General features: G+C 48.5%; 1 protein-coding gene across 4 annotated transcripts in view; it reads left to right on the top strand.

Annotated features, from left to right (window-relative positions):
- The window catches only part of NUP85 (nucleoporin 85), a 165,794-nt gene extending 143,391 nt beyond the window's left edge, over positions 1–22,403 (top strand). For all 4 annotated transcript variants that reach the window (XM_063960650.1, XM_063960651.1, XM_063960649.1 and 1 more), the window contains 6 exons: positions 12,607–12,758; positions 13,339–13,456; positions 14,312–14,412; positions 14,498–14,649; positions 21,974–22,078; positions 22,245–22,403. In XM_063960650.1, coding sequence (XP_063816720.1) covers positions 12,607–12,758; positions 13,339–13,456; positions 14,312–14,412; positions 14,498–14,649; positions 21,974–22,078; positions 22,245–22,343 — 727 coding nt within the window. In that variant the 3' untranslated portion in view covers positions 22,344–22,403. The remainder of the gene's footprint in view (positions 1–12,606; positions 12,759–13,338; positions 13,457–14,311; positions 14,413–14,497; positions 14,650–21,973; positions 22,079–22,244) is intronic.
- Positions 22,404–23,257: the final 854 nt, after the last annotated feature.

Raw genomic sequence — 23,257 nt, 5'->3', positions numbered from 1 at the left:
TGGGCCATCTCCAACAGACAGTAGCTTGTCTACAAAGACACGGATGGCTCATAAATTGGGAGAAGTCGTCCCTGAATCCATCACAACGGATGGTTCACTTGGGGGCCATATTGGATTCAAGTCTACAAAGGATTATTTTACCGGAGAAGAAGATCTCCAAGGTACAGGTAATGACTCAGGAATTGTTGCACAGTCAGACAGTTTCAGTCCATGCGGCAATGCGACTGATGGGTCTGATGGTGCCAACATTCGACATGGTGGAATATGCGCAATTCCACTCCAGACCCTTACAGCACCTCATTCTAACCAGATGGGATGGAAGACATCAGACAATAAAGAGACAGATGATAAAGCTTCCAGTAAGCGTAAAAAGGTCACTAGCTTGGTGGCTACAGACGGACCATCTAGACAAGGGGAGACCCTTTTGGATAGCAGATTGGCAAGTACTGACAACGGATGCCAGTCTTCAAGGCTGGGGAGCAGTGTTCGAAAATGTTTGGTTCCAGGGAAAATGGACCACGAAGGAAAGTTCCCTGCCAATAAATTTGTTGGAAATAAGGGCCATATATATGGCTCTAGTTCAGGCAAAGGACATTCTGCGGGGAAAACCAGTCCAGATCCGTTCAGACAATGCAACAGCAGTAGCGTACCTCAACCATCAGGGAGGAACTCACAGCAAAGGACTGATGGAAGAAGTAACTCACATACTAAGGTGGGCAGAACTTCATCTTCCGGCATTGTCCGCAGTGTTTGTACCGGGAGTGCTAAACTGGGAAGCGGATTTTCTCAGTCGACACACCATTCAGGAGACCGAATGGGCATTACGCCCGGAGGTATTTCAAACTCTAGTAGACAGATGGGGTCTGCCAGAGATAGATCTCATGGCTTCCCATTGGAACAACAAAGTTCCAGCATACGGGTCGAGAACAAAGGATCCCGGGACGATCCTTGTAGACGCGTTGTCAGTGAAATGGGAATTCCATCTGGCATATCTATTTCCTCCTATCTCCCTGTTGCCCAGGGTAGTGAGGAAAGTAAAGCAGGCAAAGGGAGCCATAATTCTAATAGCTCCAGCCTGGCCCAGAAGACATTGGTACATAGATCTGCTAAGGATGTCCCTGGAAGCTCCAATTCTGCTTCCTCAACGTCCAGATCTACTGATGCAGGGGCCTTGTTGTCACAGCCATCTGGAACGGCAGTCTTTGACTGCGTGACTGTTGAAACCTCTATCCTGAAATCAAGAGGTTTTTCGCAACAGGTAATTCAAACCATGCTTAGAGCAAGAAAGCCTTCTTCAGCTCGGATTTATCATCGAATATGGCAGGCCTATATTCTGTGGTGTAACAAGGGAGGTATGAATCCAAGATCTTTTAAAGTATCCAGGATTTTGGATTTTCTCCAAGCAGGAATAGATAAGGGTTTAAAAGTGGCTTCTTTGAGAGTTCAAGTATCAGCATTAACTGTATGGTTTCAGAGAAAGATTGCGAACCTGCAGGATGTGCGTACTTTCTTTCAGGGAATGTTGCACATTCAACCACCTTTTGTTCCTCCTGCAGTACCTTTGGGATTTAAATCTGGTTCTTAAATTCCTTCAGGGGCCTCCTTTTGAACCACTTAAGAGAGCAGATCTTAAATGGTTAACGGCTAAAGTTCTTTTTCTACTGGCAATGGCGTCAGCTAGAAGAGTGTCAGATTTAGGGGTACTATCGTGTAAGTCTCCTTTTCTGATCTTTTATCCAGATAACCAGATTTAGTTCTGAGAACTGCTTTATCTTCCGAAGGTGGTCTCAAAGTTTCACCTGAACGAAGAAATTGTAATCCCGGCTTTTCAGGTATCGGGACTGTCTGCGGGAGAAGCGTCGCTGGATGTAGTCCGTGCATTACGAATTTACGTGCATCGTACTAGTGCCATCAGAAAGACAGATTCTCTCTTCATTCTTTACGGATTTCACAAAAGAGGATGGCCTGCTACTAAACAGACCCTAGCAAGATGGCTTCGAATGACCATTTCAGAAGCATATTCTCGTGCTGATCTCCCTGTTCCGGCTAATGTCTCTGCACACACTACACGTAGGGTAGGTCCTTCATTGGCAGCACAGCATGGTGCTTCAGCAGAACAGATTTGTAAGGCAGCCACATGGTCTTCCATTAACACATTCATTAGACATTATGCCTTGGATACTTTTGCCTCTCATGATGCAGAATTCGGACAAAAGGTTCTCCTGGCTAATCAGGAGCGTCCCCACCACTAATAATGGCTTTGGGAATCCCAATGTTATCCTGTGGATAACCTGTGGACCCAGCCGGAGAAATATACCGTTATGGTAAGAACTTACCGTTGATAACGGCATTTCTCCTATGTCCACAGGTATCCCACCCTGACGCACCTGATTTGAGGATCTTGACAATCACTAAACCTCTTCCCTCTTGTATGGAAGGGTGTGCATGTGTGTTCTTATCGCCTGAATAGGGTTTTACATGATACTCCTGCCTATTTGCTGTGAAAACAACTGATTTGACTGAGTCGGTGGGCGGGATTATATGGAGGAACCCGATGCATCCTGGGAGGCCAGAAAGCTCGTGACTATTTGGTGCCATTTCCGCTGTCGCTCCGGCATATCCCAATGTTATCCTGTGGATACCAGTGGACATAGGAGAAATCCCATTATCAACGGTAAGTTCTTACCATAACGGTATATTTAAAAAAAAAAAACTCTTCCGCTCTACACCTCGGCGTATGTCTGGGAGTTTAGTTAAGTGCCCACCAGGTGTATTTTTTTTCCTGGAGAGGGACTTGGCCACTGCCAATATAAGTAGTTCATGGGACCCCTGCTCTTCCAGTCATTGGGCAGGCACTGACACCGAATCACACAACAAGACGTGGGGACCTGGGTACTCAGTGTAGGCTTAGATCAATAAGGCTGTAGAAAGCTGGTTGGAACAATTTCCTGAGAGATTAGGTTCTGATAGAAACAAGGTTGCTGCAGGTGGTGGAGCATATCGATGAGGCCTCCATGTGTCTGGGGAAGCCGCCGTTCATATGGGACTTCATGGCAATAGGGCTCCAGCGTGCACTTTGGCTTTATACTTGAGAAGCAGACAGTGAGAATGAGAAGGTAAAGAATACCTTCAATAATATAGGGAGGTTCTGAAATGAAATGCAGAGGCTGCCAGCCATTGCGCTCCGTATAGGCGCCATCTAGTGGCTGTAGGTGGGGCAACATTTGAATGTCGCCTATAGGATCACAATGTGTTAATGCTGCGTATTCCGATACTGTTATTTGGGCCAACATCAATATCAGTATTACACTATGTAGACAAAAGTGATTGGACACCATATTGCATATTTGTTTTACTCTTTTGGGTGCACCGCCACACTTTGTATACCCCATTTCTGCTGCGGGGTACACTGGGCTCCACAAGGAAAGACATAGGGGGTTGTAGAGTAGGATCTTGATCCGAGGCACCAACAGGCTCAAAAGCTTTGACTGTTCCCAGAATGCATAGCGCCGCCTCCTCTATAACCCCGCCTCCCTGCACAGGAGCTCCGTTTTGTAGTTGGTGCCGCAGATAGCAGGCACATAACAGAGGGGTTGCTCTGGGCAGCCCTAAGAAGAGCTTTTTTGAGAAGAAAAGTGAAGGTTTTCTTCTGAGTCAGGCACACACAAGGGGGGCTCTCCGGGATCACGTGGCCGCGCTTCGTGAGGTGGTGAGTGGGTCCCGCTCGCGGGACCCGTGCTTTATCGCGGTCGGTGGGAGGCGGGCCGCGCGCGCTGGCGGTGGACACTGTGGCAGTACAGGCGATCCCACTAGATCACCAGGGCATGGGTGCAGGTCAGGTTTTCTCTTAAAACCTTTTTTGTGTGTAGCCCGCAGTACTTCGTGGTTTTGCCAGCAGAGGGGATAAGGCTTAGACCTGGAGCCCCTCCCCCAGCCCCAGGGCACCATTTCCAGCAAATGTTCCCGCCCTGGAGCTGCATATCTGTCTCTCCCTCACTCCCTGTCAGTGTTTGGGCGCCATTTCTCTCAGCTACACTGTTTCTGGGACTGCTTGGGCAAATCCTCCTTTGTAAAGCCGCCTGGTTGACAGCGCTGTGACCTTACATGACACTTAAGTATTCTACATGTCGGTTAGACAGTGTTAGTTAAGAAAGAGCGCATTTAGTCAGGGTTCTCTGGTACAAGTACCCTGTGATATACATCCAGTTCTTACTGTGCAGTGTTATATCTATTGACTACTTAGCTATATATATAAGCTGGTCCAGTGCAGTATTATTGTTAGTAATAACCTCTGCATTGTATAACTGTGACTATACTGTCAAAGTCTAAAAATATTGCAGTACACACATCACGTACAAACTACAAACAGATGGCCTCCGCGCGTGTACTTGTTCTGCTGTGCGTGCACATATTCGCAATTTGCGTATGGTCGCTCCCGCGGTCGTGCGCATCAGCGCGTGGTATGGGTATTTACGGTAGAGTTTGTTAACGCATGGAGAGCTATCAAAACACATTACATATTTAATCCAAATAGTGCACAATGTACACATAGCCTCCCTGCACCACATCAGAAATTAACATCAGTTTAAATGGTAACAGAACAAAGGGATTCACCTTTACAGGATAGGAGGGGACAGAACAAGGTTACAAGGTGGTGTTTGGTATCCAGCTGTAGGGTATTTTAAGGGAAACATTCCGGTGTTGGTTTGAGGAAGATCGCTTGTTCCTGCGGATAGTTATGTGCAGGAGTAGAATATAGATATAAACTGTATTTACTGTACATTATGTATGCTGCGGGAATCCAGAGGAGACCACCCACAAGAGCAGTGAAAATAGACATCGCCCACCTATTCAAACAGACCTATGACCTCTCCTGCACTGTAAATGTGCATTCCTGTGTCCAATGGACAAAGAGATTACAGTATCTATTGTATTGCTTTTTGGAAGAATTGTATAAAGAGAGCTGCTGCAGGCCTGGTCTGACACAAGACTCACAAAGTTATCTATCAGATGACCGGGGACCGGCCGGGTTGCGCAAGCTTGTCCACTCACGTATGTACCATTGAATGTAGCCATTATTCTGTTATATTGTCTTATATTGTATATATTGTAACCCCCTTTCAGCAATATTACGCTGTGGTGTCGGAACCCAGTGATTTAACTACAAATCGGTGTTGTGTCTTCCTTTCCCCGCTAAGGTTTAAAAGTGTATTAGTAACGCATTGCATTGCTGTATAAGGTTTAAAGCATATTCATTGGGTGTGTACGCGCTGCGGGTGCATTGTACCGTCAGCGCGGCGTTAGTACACAGAGTCAGTACATCGTACGGGACTCTGTACGCTAATAGCGTAAAAAGTACGTAGCGTGTGTACCAAGTATAGCGGCCACAGCGGCTAAAAGTTTAAAGTGTGTTTAGAGTGTATAGAAGGTATAGCTTTTCATTCCTGTATATAAATCGACATTATCAATATGTGTGTGCATTAGCTTACTGAGTGGTTTCCATTTTGTGTGTCTCGCTCAACTTGCTATCCCTATATTCTATAACCTGAGGGGGCTTGGTGCGTCAGGTTTTATAATTATATAGGATTTCTCTATCGTCCTAGTGGATGCTGGGGTTCCTGAAAGGACCATGGGGAATAGCGGCTCCGCAGGAGACAGGGCACAAAAAGTAAAGCTTTTCCGATCAGGTGGTGTGCACTGGCTCCTCCCCCTATGACCCTCCTCCAGACTCCAGTTAGATTTTTGTGCCCGGCCGAGAAGGGTGCAATCTAGGTGGCTCTCCTAAAGAGCTGCTTAGAGAAAGTTTAGCTAGGTTTTTTATGTTACAGTGATTCCTGCTGGCAACAGGATCACTGCAGCGAGGGACTGAGGGGAGAAGGAGTCAACTCACCTGCGTGCAGGATGGATTGGCTTCTTGGCTACTGGACATCAAGCTCCAGAGGGACGATCACAGGTACAGCCTGGATGGTCACCGGAGCCGCGCCGCCGGCCCCCTTGCAGATGCTGAAGACAGAAGAGGTCCAGAATCGGCGGCTGAAGACTCCTGCAGTCTTCTAAAGGTAGCGCACAGCACTGCAGCTGTGCGCCATTTTCCTCTCAGCACACTTCACACGGCAGTCACTGAGGGTGCAGGGCGCTGGGAGGGGGGCGCCCTGGGAGGCAAAATGAGTACCTATAAAGGCTAAAAATACCTCACATATAGCCCTAGAGGCTATATGGAGATATTTAACCCCTGCCTGATTTCTCAAAATAGCGGGAGACGAGCCCGCCGGAAAAGGGGCGGGGCCTATCTCCTCAGCACACGGCGCCATTTCCTCTCACAGCTCCGCTGGTCAGGACGGCTCCCAGGTCTCTCCCCTGCACTGCACTACAGAAACAGGGTAAAACAGAGAGGGGGGGCAAATTTATGGCGATATTTTTATATAACAAAGCAGCTATAGGGGAGCACTTATTATAAGGCTATCCCTGATATATATATAGCGCTTTTGGTGTGTGCTGGCAAACTCTCCCTCTGTCTCCCCAAAGGGCTAAAGATATACTTTAATACGTATTTTTCTCTGTGATTTTAGTCACCATATCTCTCCTGTATCCCTGCTTGTGCTGACTACACTGCGCAGGGGTTTGGGCAAGAGGTATTGTGCTGCTGACGACAATTGTACTGTGTTACCTGATACTGCAAGTTATATCATGTCTGCTTCTGAAGGTAACGGTTCTGGGGCTGAACACACTGCCGGTGTTGCTGAAGCCACAGATCCCTATGGGGAGACCATAGCAGCTGTGGGCTCTGGTTCTGGGGGCTCCTTGCCCCCCAGTGGGACTGTGACAACGGGGGTGCATAATGACCCACCGTGGGCTACTTTCTCCACGCTTCTACATACGCTAGTTACTAAACTAACACCCCCTATGGGACCTCCTATGCCGGTGCAACCGTATGTGGTCCCTGCAGCTAACCCGCCGTGGGCGGATCATTTGTCTGCTCAATTGAAGAAGTCAAACCAGTCCTTGACTACTAAAAAGTCTGACCCTCGCTCGCCTAAGACCAAGGGGTCCTCTAAGCGAGCTCTTATCTCCTCACAATCCACTGCTGTCACTGACACCTCGTCTGATGAAGATGGCGCTTACACTGACCCCACAGATTCTGACACAGATACTGCTGATGGGGAGGGTAGTTCACATGTGGATGTTCCTGATCTTTTGGAGGCTATTAAGTTGATTTTACAGATTGTGGATGATCCCGAGCCATCAGCCCCTCCTAAGAAACCAGATAGGTTCAAGCGTCAGAAGGTGGTTAAACAAGTTTTACCTCACTCTGACCACCTAGTGGATATACGTCAGGAACCCTGGGGAAACCCGGGAAAGAAGTTTGTGCCTCAAAAGAAGATGCTGGCTCGCTATCCCCTCGCGCCAGAGCTGTCTAAAAATTGGGAAACGCTTCCAGTAGACTCACATGTGGCTAGGATGGTGGTTTCCTCAGCTCTACCTGTCACTACCCGTCACGTCTCTAAAAGAGCCTACGGATAAACGTGTGGAGGGTTGTCTAAAAGCGATTTACACCCTCACGGGTGCTGCACAAAGGCCCACTATTGCAGCAACATGGGCTGCAGAGGCTATTGAAGCATGGGCCCTAGAGTTAGAAGCTGAAATCTCTTTTGACTATGCTAGACAATGCTTGTCATATATTGTCACAGCTGCTCACTATATTAAAGAGGCGGCTTCTGATGCCGGTATCCTAGCAGCCAATGCCTCTACTACATCAGTCCTGGCTCGCCGGATATTGTGGCTGAGATCCTGGTCTGTGGATCTGGATTCTAGAAAAACCCTCGATGTACTCCCTTTCAAGGTAGATATTCTGTTTGGGGAGGACTTAAATAAGATAGTGGCTGACTTGGCTACTGCCAAAACTGCCTGTCGGCCAAGTATCGCTCCTTCTGTGTCGAAGGCTAAAGGTACGTCCTTTCGCCCCTTTCGTCCTTCAGGTAAAGCAAAAGGTCAGGCGTACAACAAGCAGGCCCGCACTTCCAAACCTGGTAAGCCGAAGCCCAAAAGAGCCTGGGCTGCCCGTCAGCCAGCTTCCAAGACCGATAAGCCTGATGCATGACGGGGCGGGCCTCCCCCTGGGGGATCCCAGGGTGGGGGGTCGTCTTCTAGGGTATACCCAGGAATGGTTGAAGACCACCTCAGATGGCTGGGTACGGGAAGTCGTCACTCGAGGTTACGCCATAGCCTTCAAAAACCGACCCCCTCATCGATTTTGCCGGACAGTCGTCACGTTGGACCAGACAAAGGCAAACACAGGTGCCTCTTGCTCAGAGGGGCCGGGGGTACTATTCTCCGCTGTTTCTGGTCCCGAAACCGAATGGGTCCACCCGGCCCATTCTCAACCTCAAGGCATTGAACAGGTTTGTGAAAGTTTCCAAGTTCCGTATGGAAACCCTTCGCTCTATAGTTCTGGCCTTGGAACCTGGGGACTACATGGTCTCCCTGGACATACAGGATGCTTACCTGCATATTCCTATAGCAGTGTCACATCAGCAATACCTGAGGTTTGCGATCGGCAACCTCCATTACCAGTTTTGGGCGTTACTTTTTGGTTTAACTACGGCTCCGCGAGTCTTCACCAAAGTTATGGCGGTAAGGACGGTGGTACTCCGCCATCAAGGGGTCAGGATACTGCCGTATCTGGACGACTTGTTAATCCTGCCAAATTCCCCAGAACTTCTCCTACGTCATCTAGATATGACTGTCCGGTTTCTACAAGTCCACGGGTGGCTCATCAACTGGAAGAAATCCTCCCTGGTCCCTGCTCAGAGCATGGTGCACCTGGGAGTGCTATTGGACACTCACAACCAGCGGTTGTTCTTGTCTCAGGAGAAAGTCCTGAAGCTTCAGGACAGGATTCGTTACTTCCTTTCTCGTCCGCAAGTGTCGATACATTCGGCGATGCAGGCCCAGCCTCATGGTATCAGCATTCGACATGGTGGAGTATGCCCAATTCCATTCTCGCCCCCTCCAGAGACTGATTCTAGCCAAGTGGGACGGCCTACCTCACCGGATCAGGTCTCATATGATCTCATTGACTCCGGAGGTCCGTCTGTCGCTGCACTGGTGGCTCCAGGACCAACGATTGTGCAGGGGCCGTCCCTTCTGGATATCCGACTGGGTCCTGTTGACGACAGATGCCAGTCTCAGAGGTTGGGGAGCGGTACTGGAGCAACACTCCCTTCAGGGTCGGTGGACCAAGGAGGAATCTCTCCTCTCGATCAACATTCTGGAATTGTGAGCGGTCTTCAATGCGTTGACCCTGGTCCAGCATTTAATTCAGAACCGTCCTGTTCAAGTACAGTTGGACAACGCCACCACAGTGGCTTACATAAACCATCAAGGCGGCACTCGAAGCCGTTTGGCAATGAAGGAAGTCTCACGGATTCTACAATGGGCGGAACGCCATCTACCGGCCATATTCATTCCGGGAGTCCTGAATTGGGAAGCCGACTTTCTCAGTCGTCAGAACGTACACGCCGGAGGGTGGGGCCTCCATCCAGAAGTGTTTCAACTCCTAGTGGAAAAGTGGGGCCTTCCAGACGTGGATCTGATGGCGTCTCGACACAATCACAAGGTTCCGGTCTTCCGAGCAAGGACAAGGGATCCTCAAGCAGCATTCGTGGATGCGCTGGCGGTGCCGTGGAGGTTTCGGCTGCCGTACATGTTCCCTCCGGTGTCACTCTTGCCCAGGGTAATTCGGAAGTTCAAGCAAGAAAGAGGAATTCTGCTTCTCATAGCTCCAGCGTGGCCCAGAAGGCACAGGTTCTCAGACCTGCAGGGCCTATCATCAGAGCGTCCAATTCTACTTACACAACGCCCAGACCTCCTCGTTCAGGGACCCTGTGTCTACCAGGACCTAGCCCGGCTGTCTTTGACGGCATGGCTCTTGAAGCTTCCGTCTTAAGGGCTAAAGGGTTTTCTGAGGCGGTCATTCAAACTATGTTGCGGGCCCGGAAACCGGCTTCTGCTCGGATTTACTATAGGGTCTGGCATTCTTACTTTGTTTGGTGCGCATCTAACAATTATGACGCTTCCAAGTTTAGTATAGCCAAGTTGTTGGCCTTTCTTCAGCAGGGCCTGGACTTGGGCCTGCGTCTGGCCTCCCTCAAGGTTCAAGTATCTGCCTTGTCGGTGTGGTTTCAGAGGAAGATTGCGACCTTACCTGATGTGCATACCTGTTGCGTATCCAACCTCCCTATGTCCCGCCTGTGGCTGCTTGGGACTTGTCGGTGGTTTTGGAGGCGTTACAAGAGTCTCCGTTTTAACCTCTTGGTTCTGCTGATCTTAAGTGGCTTTCCCTTAAGGTGGTGTTTCTGCTGGCTATTGCTTCAGCTAGAAGAGTGTCGGATTTGGGTGCCTTGTCTTGTAGTTCCCCATATCTGATATTTCACCGTGACCGGGCGGTTCTTAGGACTCGTCCCGGATATTTACCTAAGGTGGTTTCTTCGTTCCACCTTAACCAGGAGATTGTGGTTACGGCACTTGTTTCTCCTGATCTGTCTCCCAAAGAGCGGTCTTTGGATGTGGTACGGGCTCTCCGTATCTATTAGGAAATCTGATTCTCTCTTTGTGCTGTTTGGATTTCACAAACGGGGCTGGCCTGCTCACCAGCAAACTTCGGCCAGATGGATTAGAAGGGTGATTGCACATGCTTATGTGAGGGCTGGTCTATCAGCTCCTGCTCACATTACGGCCCATTCTACTCGGTCTGTTAGACCTTCTTGGGCGGCCTGCCGTGGGACCCTTGAACAATTGTGCAAGCCGGCTGCGTGGTCCTCTGTGAACACGTTCATAAGGTTCTATGCCTTCGATACTGCCGCTTCCCAGGATGCTTCCTTTGGACGCCGGGTTCTTGTGCCCGCTACAGTGCGTCCCCTCCCATAAGGAACTGCTTTAGGACATCCCCTATGTCTTATCTTGTGGAGCCTAGTGTACCCCGCAGCAGAAAACGAGTTTTATGGTAAGAACTTACCTTTGTTATAACTCTTTCTGCGAGGTACACTGGGCTCCACAAGGCGCCCACCCTGATGCACTTAGCTTCTTTGGGTTGGTATGGCATTAGCCGCTGACACTTCTCCTGTCGTGAGAGTGTGGTGTATGTGGCTACTAACCATTGTCGTCTCTTTTCCTGCTACTGCATTGGACTGGTTAACTAAAAACTGAGCTCCTGTGCAGGGAGGCGGGGTTATAGAGGAGGCGGCGCAATGCATTCTGGGAACAGTCAAAGCTTTTGAGCCTGTTGGTGCCTCGGATCAAGATCCTACTCTACACCCACTATGTCTTTCCTTGTGGAGCCCAATGTACCTCGCAGAAAGAGTTTTAATAAAGGTAAGTTCTTACCATAAAACTCGTTTTCTCATAGAGGGCTGAATTCCCTCTAATTATTGTGGAATATACCTACTAGCCTTGTCGATTCCATGCTCAAAAGATTTCCCATCTGGTTTGGAAGACCTGCATCACCTTATGTTAAGCAACAGACTTTCCTACTTCTTTTCGTTTGGACATGGTATTTCTGCCGGATAGTCTTGAATGGGGGTTTGAACCTCATCTAATTGAAGTTTTAGGTCTCAGCCCCTTTCATTTTCACTCAGAAAGCTACCTCTGTTTCTTGAAATAAAGACCTTCTTACAAAGGGGTATTTTTCCGACACCATATATCCCTCCTATAGCTCATTGCAATCTCATTTTGGCTCTTTTCAAACCAGTGGATTCAGTGGAGTTGAAATTTCTGAGCCAGGAGCGTTTCAGAGTTGGTTGATCAATGTTATTGGTCTCATAGAAAATTAGATTTTTTATTGTTACATCCTTTTCTCATAGTACAGTTATGCCTTGTGTTCTGTGCTTGTTCAGTTACTTTTCCCGTTATCCTCATTAAGTTTGATGATCTCCTTTCTCTGTACGCCTAGCCTTCCCTTTGGTACTTACTGTCCCTACAGAACTGTGGCTCACATGTAACCAGTGGAGTATACAAGGCGATTAGGCGGGTTTTATAGTGCTTAAGGTCCTGCAGTACACAGTATACCCCATAGTACTGCTCACAGTGTTTTTTAATGGCCTACTAGAAAGGCATGTAGTAGGTATCCCAACAGTTAGGACCACGGCCGGCAGAATCCCGACACCGCTGAGAATCCTGACAGTCAGCATCGCAAACGTAAGTATGCTGGTGAGGGTTGCGGTTAGGCTGCAGGGGGAAGGGGTAGACTGCCGGATGGGAGGGTTATGGTGGGGAAGGTTGAGAGGGTAGGATTAGCATACTTCCTAAAAAGTGTTGGGATTCTGACAATCCGATGCCGCTGTCGGTATTCTAACCACCGGCATCGGATTGTCAGAATCCCAGCTTACCCAACCCACTAGAAAAGGATTTACAGAATCCCATTTTATTATCCTCCTTTCACAGTTTTATGCTTTCTGTCATTGTTGTTGGTGCTTGGCTGACCAGTCTATCCCACACACTCTCTAACCTTTTTGGATGGAGACATCCAGTTTGCGAACACATTTTGTAATATAACTGGTATCAGTGTAAGCAAAACATCGCTATATATGAAAATCAATTCATTTCTTGCAGTCTTTGGCAGCTGGGAGTTGATTACTTGGATTACTGTCCTGAATCTGGTCGAGTCTACCTTGAACTTCTCATGGAGAGGATCCCTCTGACCACTGAGAAGAAAGCCCTGAAGGCATTGCGGATCTGTGAGCAGAGGCAGATGACTGAGCAAGGTGTGTTTGAGAAAATATTTAGGTTACTCAGCTCTATTTGTTTTGTTACGGCTCTTTCATCCAAGGTAGACTGCGTTTCTTAAGGTGTGTACACACGGTAAGATCCTTGCTATGGCCGATTTTGACTATGCTGTTTCCCGTGAACTCCCCGGAACCCAGCACCACCGATTTTGATTAACTTTTCTTGAGATATGGACTATGTGTACTTACGATTTTGGCTTATGTGAGATTTTGGCTTATATGAGATGTCATTGACATGTGAGATGAACTAGATAGTACACAGATCTAGCAAGGATTGACTTGCCTGCACAGTCTATCTTTTCGTGCGATGCCGACCTGGCGGGACCGCGCATCGGGATCGAATCAGGATCGCAAGGTGACTTTCACCTTGCGATCTGCACTAACTTTTCTTGCGATTTTGACTATATAGTCAAAATCGAAAGAAAATAGCTCACCGAGTGTACACACCTTTACATTGCGAAGGCTGGCAGGATTTGCCAAGTTGGTGTCTATATATAAATAGGTTGTGCTGGTTGTTATTTGAGGATATTATGTTTTTTATTTGTCTTCTCATTTCCAGTTCGCAGTATCTGTAAAACGATGGCAATGCAAGCTTTGCGCAATGGTCGATTGGGGTCAGCGTTATCATGGAGCATTCGAGCCAAGGATGCAGCATTTGCAACTCTCATATCAGACCAGTGAGAATAGTCTTATACTAAACATAAGAATGTAGACCTGGATATGTTGTAGCAGTGTATCTTTATTTCAGTTGCTCTATTACCATATTTATGAGTAAATCTGTCCCATTTCCCAAATGATCTACTTGCTGGCAGCTGCAGTATATGCCACAGAGGAGCCTTTTTACATTGTGACCATAAATAGAGCTAGATTTACTGTACAGACAGATAAGAAAAATGCTCAGGGCATAATATAAATGTGGTTAGGTGTTGTTTCCCTTTATTTCTTGGTCTTCCCCAACCATATTATTAACCTGTTTAACAATTTATGGTATTTGACTTACAGTGCACAGGGAAGCATCCGGCCTAAATATGGGCTGTATATTTAGTTTTAAGTACAATAGAGACTGTGGTGGCAGCTATTTTATAGGCCAGAACAACATTCTTGGCAATACGAGCTACTAATTCTTTAGGAAGCAGTGACTAACAAAGAATTGGTCATGAAATGCCTCAGTGAGATTACTGCTGCTCAGTGAATTGATAGCCTGCAAGGTCATGCGTATAAACGGGATCAGTATGCGATCCCGCCGCACGGGTTGCCGAATGTCAGGATACAGACATCGGCATCCCAGGAGCTAGAATGCCAGTAGGGGGCAAGCACAACAAAGCCCCTTGTGGGCACCCATAGAGTGGGTATCGCCCACCTCGCCGATATTCCGGCGGCAATATAGTACCCCCGTCGGGATCCCGGCAGCAGTATTGCGACAGCCGGGATCCCGACGGGCGGTATGTTAACTGCATACTGTATAAACTGGCTATGTGCCCGCAATCTATTTCTGCAGATGTGTGACTGCATAATTTGTGTTACTTGTACAGGTTTCTGAAGGACTACTGTGAACGAGGGAAATTCTCAGATTTAGACCTCATTGACAATCTTGGTCCTGCTATGTTGCTCAGTGATAGGCTGACTTTCCTAGGTTAGTGTATTAAATGTATACAAACTCTGCTTGTTTCTCCCCAATCTATGGTACTACTGAAATTATGGCTATCTATTAATTCCAGGGAAATACAGAGAGTTTCATAGGCTGTACAGTGAGCAGCAGTTTGAGGAAGCTGCTTGCTTGTTACTCTTACTCATGACTGCACGGATAGCTCCTTGCTCCTTTTGGCTTACCTTGCTGCTGGATGCCCTGCCCCTGCTTGGACAACACCAGGTAAGACATGCAGAGAGCACAGGATTCAGGAGAACGGGTGCAACTGCCAGATATTTAAAATGCCAGTTTTTTGCTTTCCAAATTTAAAATATAGCCCCTTCTGATGATAATGGGAAATGCTGTCACACCAGAGAAATGTAGGACTGTGATATAGAAGCCTCTTTATACTGTCACCAAGTTGTACAAGATAAATGCCCGGGCCTCTGCAGATGTGGGCTATGTAACACACTTGTTGTAGGCAGCAGTCCGCTGTGCTTTAGTTCGGACGTTTGTGATGATTTTGTCTCTGGGTTGAAGTTAATTATTTTTTATTTTTATACATTTGGAAATTTAAATTTGCAGTTTGGGAAACTCCTCTTTTGGGAAACATGTTTGGCGAGTCTATTTCAGTCCTTCCATTTGGATTTATTCCAAGAAGACTTAATGCAACCACCACTGTAACTATGGGTACATAGGCTCTTCCCGGGTGTGACCCGCCATGAGACCCCCTTTCAGTCTGGCAACGCATCCCGGCAATATGCCAGGTTGGGTTGCCATCAGGGGCGGGAGCTGAGTCAGCGTCATTGGGGGCGGTGCTGAGATCATCTCCACGCCGCCTCTTCCATAGTCGCATAGACCCGGGTAACCCGTTCACACCACACCTGACCCAGTAATAACCCTGCTTTGTTCCCGGGTTGAAATACCGGGTCAGGCGACCTGGGAATTCGGAACTTACCCCTTTACACCAAACATCGACCCGGCAATATATCGGTTATTTGTGCAGTGTGATAGGGGTATTAGTATTTCTCTGACGTCCTAAGTGGATGCTGGGACTCCGTAAGGACCATGGGGAATAGCGGCTCCGCAGGAGACTGGGCACAGCTAAAGAAAGCTTTAGGACTACCTGGTGTGCACTGGCTCCTCCCACTATGACCCTCCTCCAGACCTCAGTTAGAATCTTGTGCCCAGCTGAGCTGGATGCACACTAGGGGCTCTCCTGAGCTCCTAGAAAGAAAGTATATTTTAGGTTTTTTATTTTACAGTGAGATCTGCTGGCAACAGACTCACTGCAGCGAGGGACTAAGGGGAGAAGAAGCGAACCTACCTAACTGGTGGTAGCTTGGGCTTCTTAGGCTACTGGACACCATTAGCTCCAGAGGGATCGACCACAGGACCCGACCTCGATGTTCGGTGCCGGAGCCGCGCCGCCGGCCCCCTTACAGAGCCAGAAGCAAGAAGTGTTCCGGAAAATCGGCGGCAGAAGACTTCTGTCTTCAACAAGGTAGCGCACAGCACTGCAGCTGTGCGCCATTGCTCCTCATGCACACCTCACACTCCGGTCACTGATGGGTGCAGGGCGCTGGGGGGGGGGGGCGCCCGCGCCCTGAGGGCAATATAATACACCTTGGCTGGCAAATCATCACAATATATAGTCCCAGGGCTATATATGTGATAAATTACCCCTGCCAGAATCCATGAAAAAAGCGGGAGAAAAGTCCGCCAAAAAAGGGGCGGGGCTATCTCCCTCAGCACACTGGCGCCATTTTTTCTTCACAGTGCAACTGGAAGACAGCTCCCCAGGCTCTCCCCTGTAGTTTTCAGGCTCAAAGGGTTAAAAAGAGAGGGGGGGCACTAAATTTAGGCGCAATATGTGTATACAAGCAGCTATTGGGGGAAAAATCACTCAGTTATAGTGTTAATCCCTGCATTATATAGCGCTCTGGTGTGTGCTGGCATACTCTCTGTCTCCCCAAAGGACTTTGTGGGGTCCTGTCCTCAGTCAGAGCATTCCCTGTGTGTGTGCGGTGTGTCGGTACGGCTGTGTCGACATGTGGGATGAGGAAGGTTAAGTGGAGGCGGTGCAGAGGCCGATAAATGGGATGTCTCCCCCTGTGGGGCCGACACCAGAGTGGATGGATAGGTGGAAGGTATTAACCGACAATGTCAACTCCTTACATAAAAGGCTGGATGACAAAACATCTGTGGGACAGCCGGCTTCTCAGCCCGCGCCTGCCCAGGCGTCTCAAAGGCCATCAGGGGCTCAAAAAACGCCCGTTACCTCAGATGGCAGACACAGATGTCGACACGGAGTCTGACTCCAGTGTCGACGAGGTTGAGACATATACACAATCCACTAGGAACATCCGTTGCATGATATCGGCAATGAAAAATGTGTTACACATTTCTGACATGAACCCAAGTACCACATAAAAGGGGTTTTATGTTTGGGGAGAAAAAGCAGCCAGTGTTTTGTTCCCCCATCAGATGAGTGAATGAAGTGTGTAAAGAGCGTGGGTTCCCCCGATAAGAAACTGGTAATTTCTAAAAAGTTACTGCTGGCGTACCCTTTCCCGCCAGAGGATAGGTCACGTTGGGAGATATCCCCTAGGGTGGATAAGGCGCTCACACGTTTGTCAAAAAAGGTGGCACTGCCGTCTTGGGATACGGCCACTTTGAAGGAGCCTGCTGATAAAAAGCAGGAGGCTATCCTGAAGTCTGTATATACACACTCAGGTACTATACTGAGACCTGCAATTGCCTCAGCATAAATAGTGCTGCTGCAGCGGGGTCTGATACCCTGTCAGATAATATTAATACCCTAGACAGGGATAATATTTTGCTAACATAGTGCATATTAAAGACGTCGTTTTATATATGAGGGATGCACAGAGGGATATTTGCCGGCTGGCATCCAGAATTAATGCAATGTCCATTCTGCCAGGAGGGTATTAGAGACCCAGCAGTGGACAGGTGATGCTGCTTTTAAAAGGCACATGGAGATTCTGCCTTATAAGGGTGAGGAATTGTTTGGGGATGGTCTCTGGGACCTCGTATCCACAGCAACAGCTGGGAAGAAAATTTTTTACCTCAGGTTTCCTCACAGCCTAAGAAAGCACCGTATTTTCAGGTACAGTCCTTTCGGCTGCAGAAAAGCAAGCGGGTCAAAGGCGCTTCCTTTCTGCACAGAGACCAGGGAAGAAGGAAAAAGCTGCACCAGACAGCCAGTTCCCAGGATCAAAAATCTTCCCCCGCTTCCTCTGAGTCCACCGCATGACGCTGGGGCTCCACAGGCGGAGACAGGTGCGGTGGGGGCGCGTCTCGGGAACTTCAGGGACCAGTGGGCTTGCCCACAGGTGGATCCCTAGGTTCTGCAAGTAGTATCACAGGGATACAAGCTGGAGTTCGAGGCGACTCCCCCTCGCCGTTACCTCACATCAGCCTTGCCTGCTGCCCTCGGAGAAAGGGAGGTAGTACTGGCGGCAATTCACAAGCTGTACTTCCAGCAGGTGAAATCAAGGTACCCCTCCTTCAACAAGGCCGGGGTTACTATTCCAAAATGTTTGTGGTACCGAAACCAGACGGTTCGGTGAGACCCATTCTAAAATTGAAATCCTTGAACACTTATATACGAAGGTTCAAGTTCAAAATGGAATCGCTCAGGATGATTATTGCAAGCCTGGAGAATTTCATGGTATCACTGGACATCAAGGATGCTTGCCTGCATGTCCCTATTTACCCTCCTCACCAGGAGTACCTCAAAATTGTGGTACAGGATTGTCATTACCAATTCCAGACGTTGCCGTTGGTCTGTCCCCAGCACCGAGGGTATTTACCAAGGTAATGGCCGAAATAATTATCCCGTACTTGGACGATCTCCTTATAAAGGCGAGGTCCAGGGAGCAGTTGTTCGTCGGAGTAGCACTATCTCGGGAAGTGCTACAACAGCACGGCTGGATTCTGAATATTCCAAAGTCGCAGCTGGTTCCTACGACGCGTCTACTGTTCCTGGGTATGGTTCTGGACACAGAACAGGATAAAAAGGGTTTCTCCTGGAGGAGAAGTCCAAGGAGTTGTCGTCTCTAGACAGAGACCTCCTAATACAAATACAGGTGTCGGTGCATCAATGCACGCGAGCCCTGGGAAAGATGGTAGCTTCTTACGAAGAAATTCCATTCGCCAGGTCCCATGCAAGGATCTTCCAGTGGGATCTGTTGGACAAGTGGTCCGGGTCGCATCTTCAGATGCATCGGCGGATAACCCTGTCTCCAAGGGCCAGGGTGTCGCTGTTGTGGTGGCTGCAGAGTGCTCATCTTCCAGGGGGCCGCAGATTCGGCATACAGGACTGGGTCCTGGTGACCACAGATGCCAGCCTTCGAGGCTGGGGGGCAGTCACACAGGGAAGAAACTTCCAAGGACTATGGACAAGTCAGGAGACTTCCCTACAAGACCCCTGCTTCAACACCGGCCGGTGCTGATCCAGTCAGACAACATCACGGCGGTCGCTCATGTAAACCGACAGGGCGGCACAAGAAGCAGGATGGCGATGGCAGAAGCCACAAGGATTCTCCGATGGGCGGAAAATCATGTGTTAGCACTGTCAGCAGTGTTCATTCCCGGAGTGGACAACTGGGAAGCAGACTTTCACAGCAGACACGACCTCCACCCGGGAGAGTGGGGACTTCATCCAGAAGTCTTCCAAATGATGGTACACCGTTGGGAAAGGCCACAGGTGGACATGATGGCGTCCCGCCTCAACAAAAAGCTAAAAAGATATTGCGCCAGGTTACGGGACCCTCAGGCGATAGCTGTGGACGCTCTGGTAACACCGTGGGTGTACCAGTCGGTGTATGTGTTCCCTTCTCTGCCTCTCATACCCAGGGTAATGAGAATAATAAGGAGAGGAGTAAGAACTATACTCATTGTTCCGGATTGGCCAAGAATAGCTTGGTACCCAGAACTCCAAGAAATGATCTCAGAGGACCCATGGCCTCTGCCGCTCAGACAGGACCTGCTGCAGCAGGGGGCCTGTCTGTTCCAAGACGTACCGTGGCTGCGTTTGACGGCATGGCGGTTGAACGCCGGATCCTGAAGGAAAAGGGCATTCCGGAGGAAGTTATCCCTACGCTAATTAAAGCTAGGAAAGAAGTGAACGCAAACCATTATCACCGCATATGGCGGAAATATGTTGCGTGCTGTGAGGCCAGGAAGGCCCCAACGGAGGAATTTCAGCTAGGTCGATTTCTGCTCTTCCTATAGTCAGGGGTGACTATAGGCCTAAAATTGGGTTCCATTAAGGTCCAGATTTCGGCTCTATCGATTTTCTTCCAAAATATAACTGACTTCACTGCCTGAAGTTCAGACTTTTGTTAAGGGAGTGCTGCATAGTCAGCCCCCGTTTGTGCCTCCAGTGGCACCGTGGGATCTCAACGTGGTGTTGGATTTCCTGAAGTCGCATTGGGTTGAGCCACTTAAATCCGTGGAGCTAAAATACCTCACGTGGAAAGTGGTCATGCTGTTGGCCTTGGCGTCGGCCAGGCGTGTATCAGAATTAGCGGCTTTATCATGCAAAAGCCCTTATCTAATTTTTTTATATGGATAGGGCGGAATTGAGGACTCGTTCCCAATTCCTTCCTAAGGTGGTATCAGTTTTTCATGTGAACCAACCTATTGTGGTGCCTTCGGCTACTTGGGACTTGGAGGATTCCAAGTTACTGGACGTAGTCAGGGCCCTGAAAAATATATGTTTCCAGGACGGCTGGAGTCAGGAAAACTGACTCGCTATTTATCCTATATGCACCCAACAAGCTGGGTGCTCCTGCTTCTAAGCAGACTATTGCTCGCTGGATCTGTAGCACGATTCAACTTGCACATTCTGCGGCTGGACTGCCGCACCCTAAATCTGTAAAAGCCCATTCCACGAGGAAGGTGGGCTCTTCTTGGGCGGCTGCCCGAGGGGTCTCGGCTTTACAAATTTGCCGAGCTGTTACTTGGTCGGGTTCAAACACTTTTGCAAGAGTCTACAAGTTTGATACCCTGGCTGAGGAGGACCTAGAGTTTGCTCATTCGGTGCTGCAGAGTCATCCGCACTCTCCCGCCCGTTTGGGAGCTTTGGTATAATCCCAATGGTCCTTACGGAGTCCCAGCATCCACTTAGGACGTCAGAGAAAATAAGATTTTACTCACCGGTAAATCTATTTCTCGTAGTCCGTAGTGGATGCTGGGCGCCCATCCCAAGTGCGGATTGTCTGCAATACTTGTATATAGTTATTGCCTAACTAAAGGGTTATTGTTGAGCCATCTGTTGAGAGGCTCTGTTATATTTCATACTGTTAACTGGGTATAGTATCACGAGTTATACGGTGTGATTGGTGTGGCTGGTATGAGTCTTACCCGGGATTCAAAATCCTTCCTTATTGTGTCAGCTCTTCCGGGCACAGTATCCTAACTGAGGTCTGGAGGAGGGTCATAGTGGGAGGAGCCAGTGCACACCAGGTAGTCCTAAAGCTTTCTTTAGTTGTGCCCAGTCTCCTGCGGAGCCGCTATTCCCCATGGTCCTTACGGAGTCCCAGCATCCACTACGGACTACGAGAAATAGATTTACCGGTGAGTAAAATCTTATTATTTATATTGATCACAATTGGATACACACTCAGGGTTGTCTTTTCATATGGGCTCAGTGGGCACTTGCCCAAGGGCCCCAGGAGTATAAGGGCCCTAGGCTGATAGCTGAGGGTCCCCTCTTTCCAGGGGTACCAGATTTTTGAAAATCGGCCCTGGGGAACCGGAGATATCTGACTTCAAAGCAGTGGTCCCCATCTGAGCCTGTTAATTGCTGTTCACAGTCAGATATCTCAGGTTCTGTCTGAGTAAGAGTTTGTCTGAGGGTATACTCCAAAAGCCGGGACGCTCCCCTTTTGGTCAAAGCTGGCAGTTTGTCTCTGCTATGCCCACAACCAAAAATATCAGCTTTCCAGCAGCTGGTCCCTGCACCAGCTCCACATGCCTGGGATGCAGTTTTATATATTTGTGTAAGGATTGCTCTGGCTCCTGAACTCTGATCCCCAAGTCCCCTGAAAGGTGGGACACTCTCTAGTTTCTTATCCCATTGAAAGCTAAGAAATCTTTTTCCAGGAACTGGAGATATCTGCAGTCAAGCAAGCTGTCCTCCCACCAGCAAATTATGAATGTTAAGCCCACTGCACTATCCACCCATCCCCTGCGTATTAAACACCCCCTACCACCCTGGAAGTCATGTACTGAGGCTCAATGCTCCCTTCTAAAGTTTAGTGTTCTCCCTCCCGCCCGATCTGTGCAGTTAAGTAACTGCAGAAATTACTGCTCCAGGTCCTACATGATGAGCGGAAGATAGAACACCCCCTACCGCCTGCGGGACATCAAAGCTGCCGTTGATAACATCCCCTACCGCTGGAGAATGGGTAGGGGCCCCAGTGCATTGCTGTACCCAGGGGCCTACACTGGTGTTAAGACGGCCCTGTACATACTAGCTCCAAAACACACATGGTCATATCATGTGTTTTACTAATCAGACATCTGCCTTTTATAGGTAATCTTTTCAGCTGAGCAGACATACCAACTAATGCGATGCCTGGAGGACAGGATGGAAGCGAAGCGAGAACCCATCGTCTCAGATGTGAGCCAGAGCTCTCAGGTATATCACACTAAGCAGACAAGTCATTGACATTCACTATAGTACAGTAGATTACGCAGGGAGCTTTATCTTTTGTGCCTGCACAGTCTTTAGGCATGAATGATTAGAGGAGCATTTGATATTTTAGTCATTATTTGGTACTAAATGGTGATTTTCTTGCACACAGGACAAAAGCCTTGAAAAAACCAAAGTTGACATGCTGCGCCTGGCTCTTGCACGAAACCTGGCACGTGCCATAGTAAAAGAAGGAACACTTCAAGCATAAATGGAGGGAATGCATAAAATGTTTTGTATAGAAATTTTCAAATAAATATCTTTTTTTCCAGTTTCTAGTCCCTTGAATCTGCAGATGTACTATACATAAAATGCACAAAATACTTCCACAATAGTAAACATAAAGGGATATTGATGCACAAACTTTTCTCTGAGTCCATTGGGCGGATAATGGTTGCCATAGGAGAAGGAGGCTTGTTTTGGGCTTTGATCCTACATACCAATTCTGCAGCAAATTCAGTTATTTCTCTCATTCACTAGGGGACACTGGAACAGTTCATACAGTTAGGGGTTGTGAAGTATGCAGACCGGAGGTGGCACAATCTAACCTAAAAAAAAATATGCACAGCCGGCTCTTCCCCCTTCACGCCCCTCGTCCCTCAGTTTGAAAAATTGTGCTTTAGGTATAGCACAGAAGAAAGGAGCTCTTGCTCCACTAAGAATAATTTTTATCAAAGACCGCTCTGGGGCCGAACCAACCTGTTTTAAAGGAAGGCAAAGGCTTTCAGGAATTGTAGAGACAAAGACCCTGACTGAAGGAGTCGGCATCTCTCTCAAGAGACAGCAGCAGCACAACCAGTGAGTAGGATACTCGGCACTTAGGCGCCGGGGCATGGACGCTACCTGACAGCGCAGCATCAGTTATTGAGGAGAGTAAATACTCCTCCAGGGCAGCGTTTAGTTAGACTGCAGGGGGGAGCGCACGTTTTTTACTTAAGTTACTTAAATATACTCCGTACTTCAGAGCTGCGCACTGTGTGTAAGGGTGCAGGGGGTAGGGGGAGCGAGAGCGCAGCACACTGACTCTGAAAGCCGCCAAACTAGCTGTACGGAGCGGGGACTTGGCAGATCTAATTCATATTAAGTGGACTGGCGCGTAGGTGCAGAGCCACACACTGGTAACCG

The sequence above is a fragment of the Pseudophryne corroboree genome, chromosome 3 (genome assembly GCF_028390025.1).
Source record: "Pseudophryne corroboree isolate aPseCor3 chromosome 3, aPseCor3.hap2, whole genome shotgun sequence".
NCBI lineage: Eukaryota > Metazoa > Chordata > Amphibia > Anura > Myobatrachidae > Pseudophryne > Pseudophryne corroboree.
This window is presented reverse-complemented; position numbering and strand designations above follow the sequence as displayed.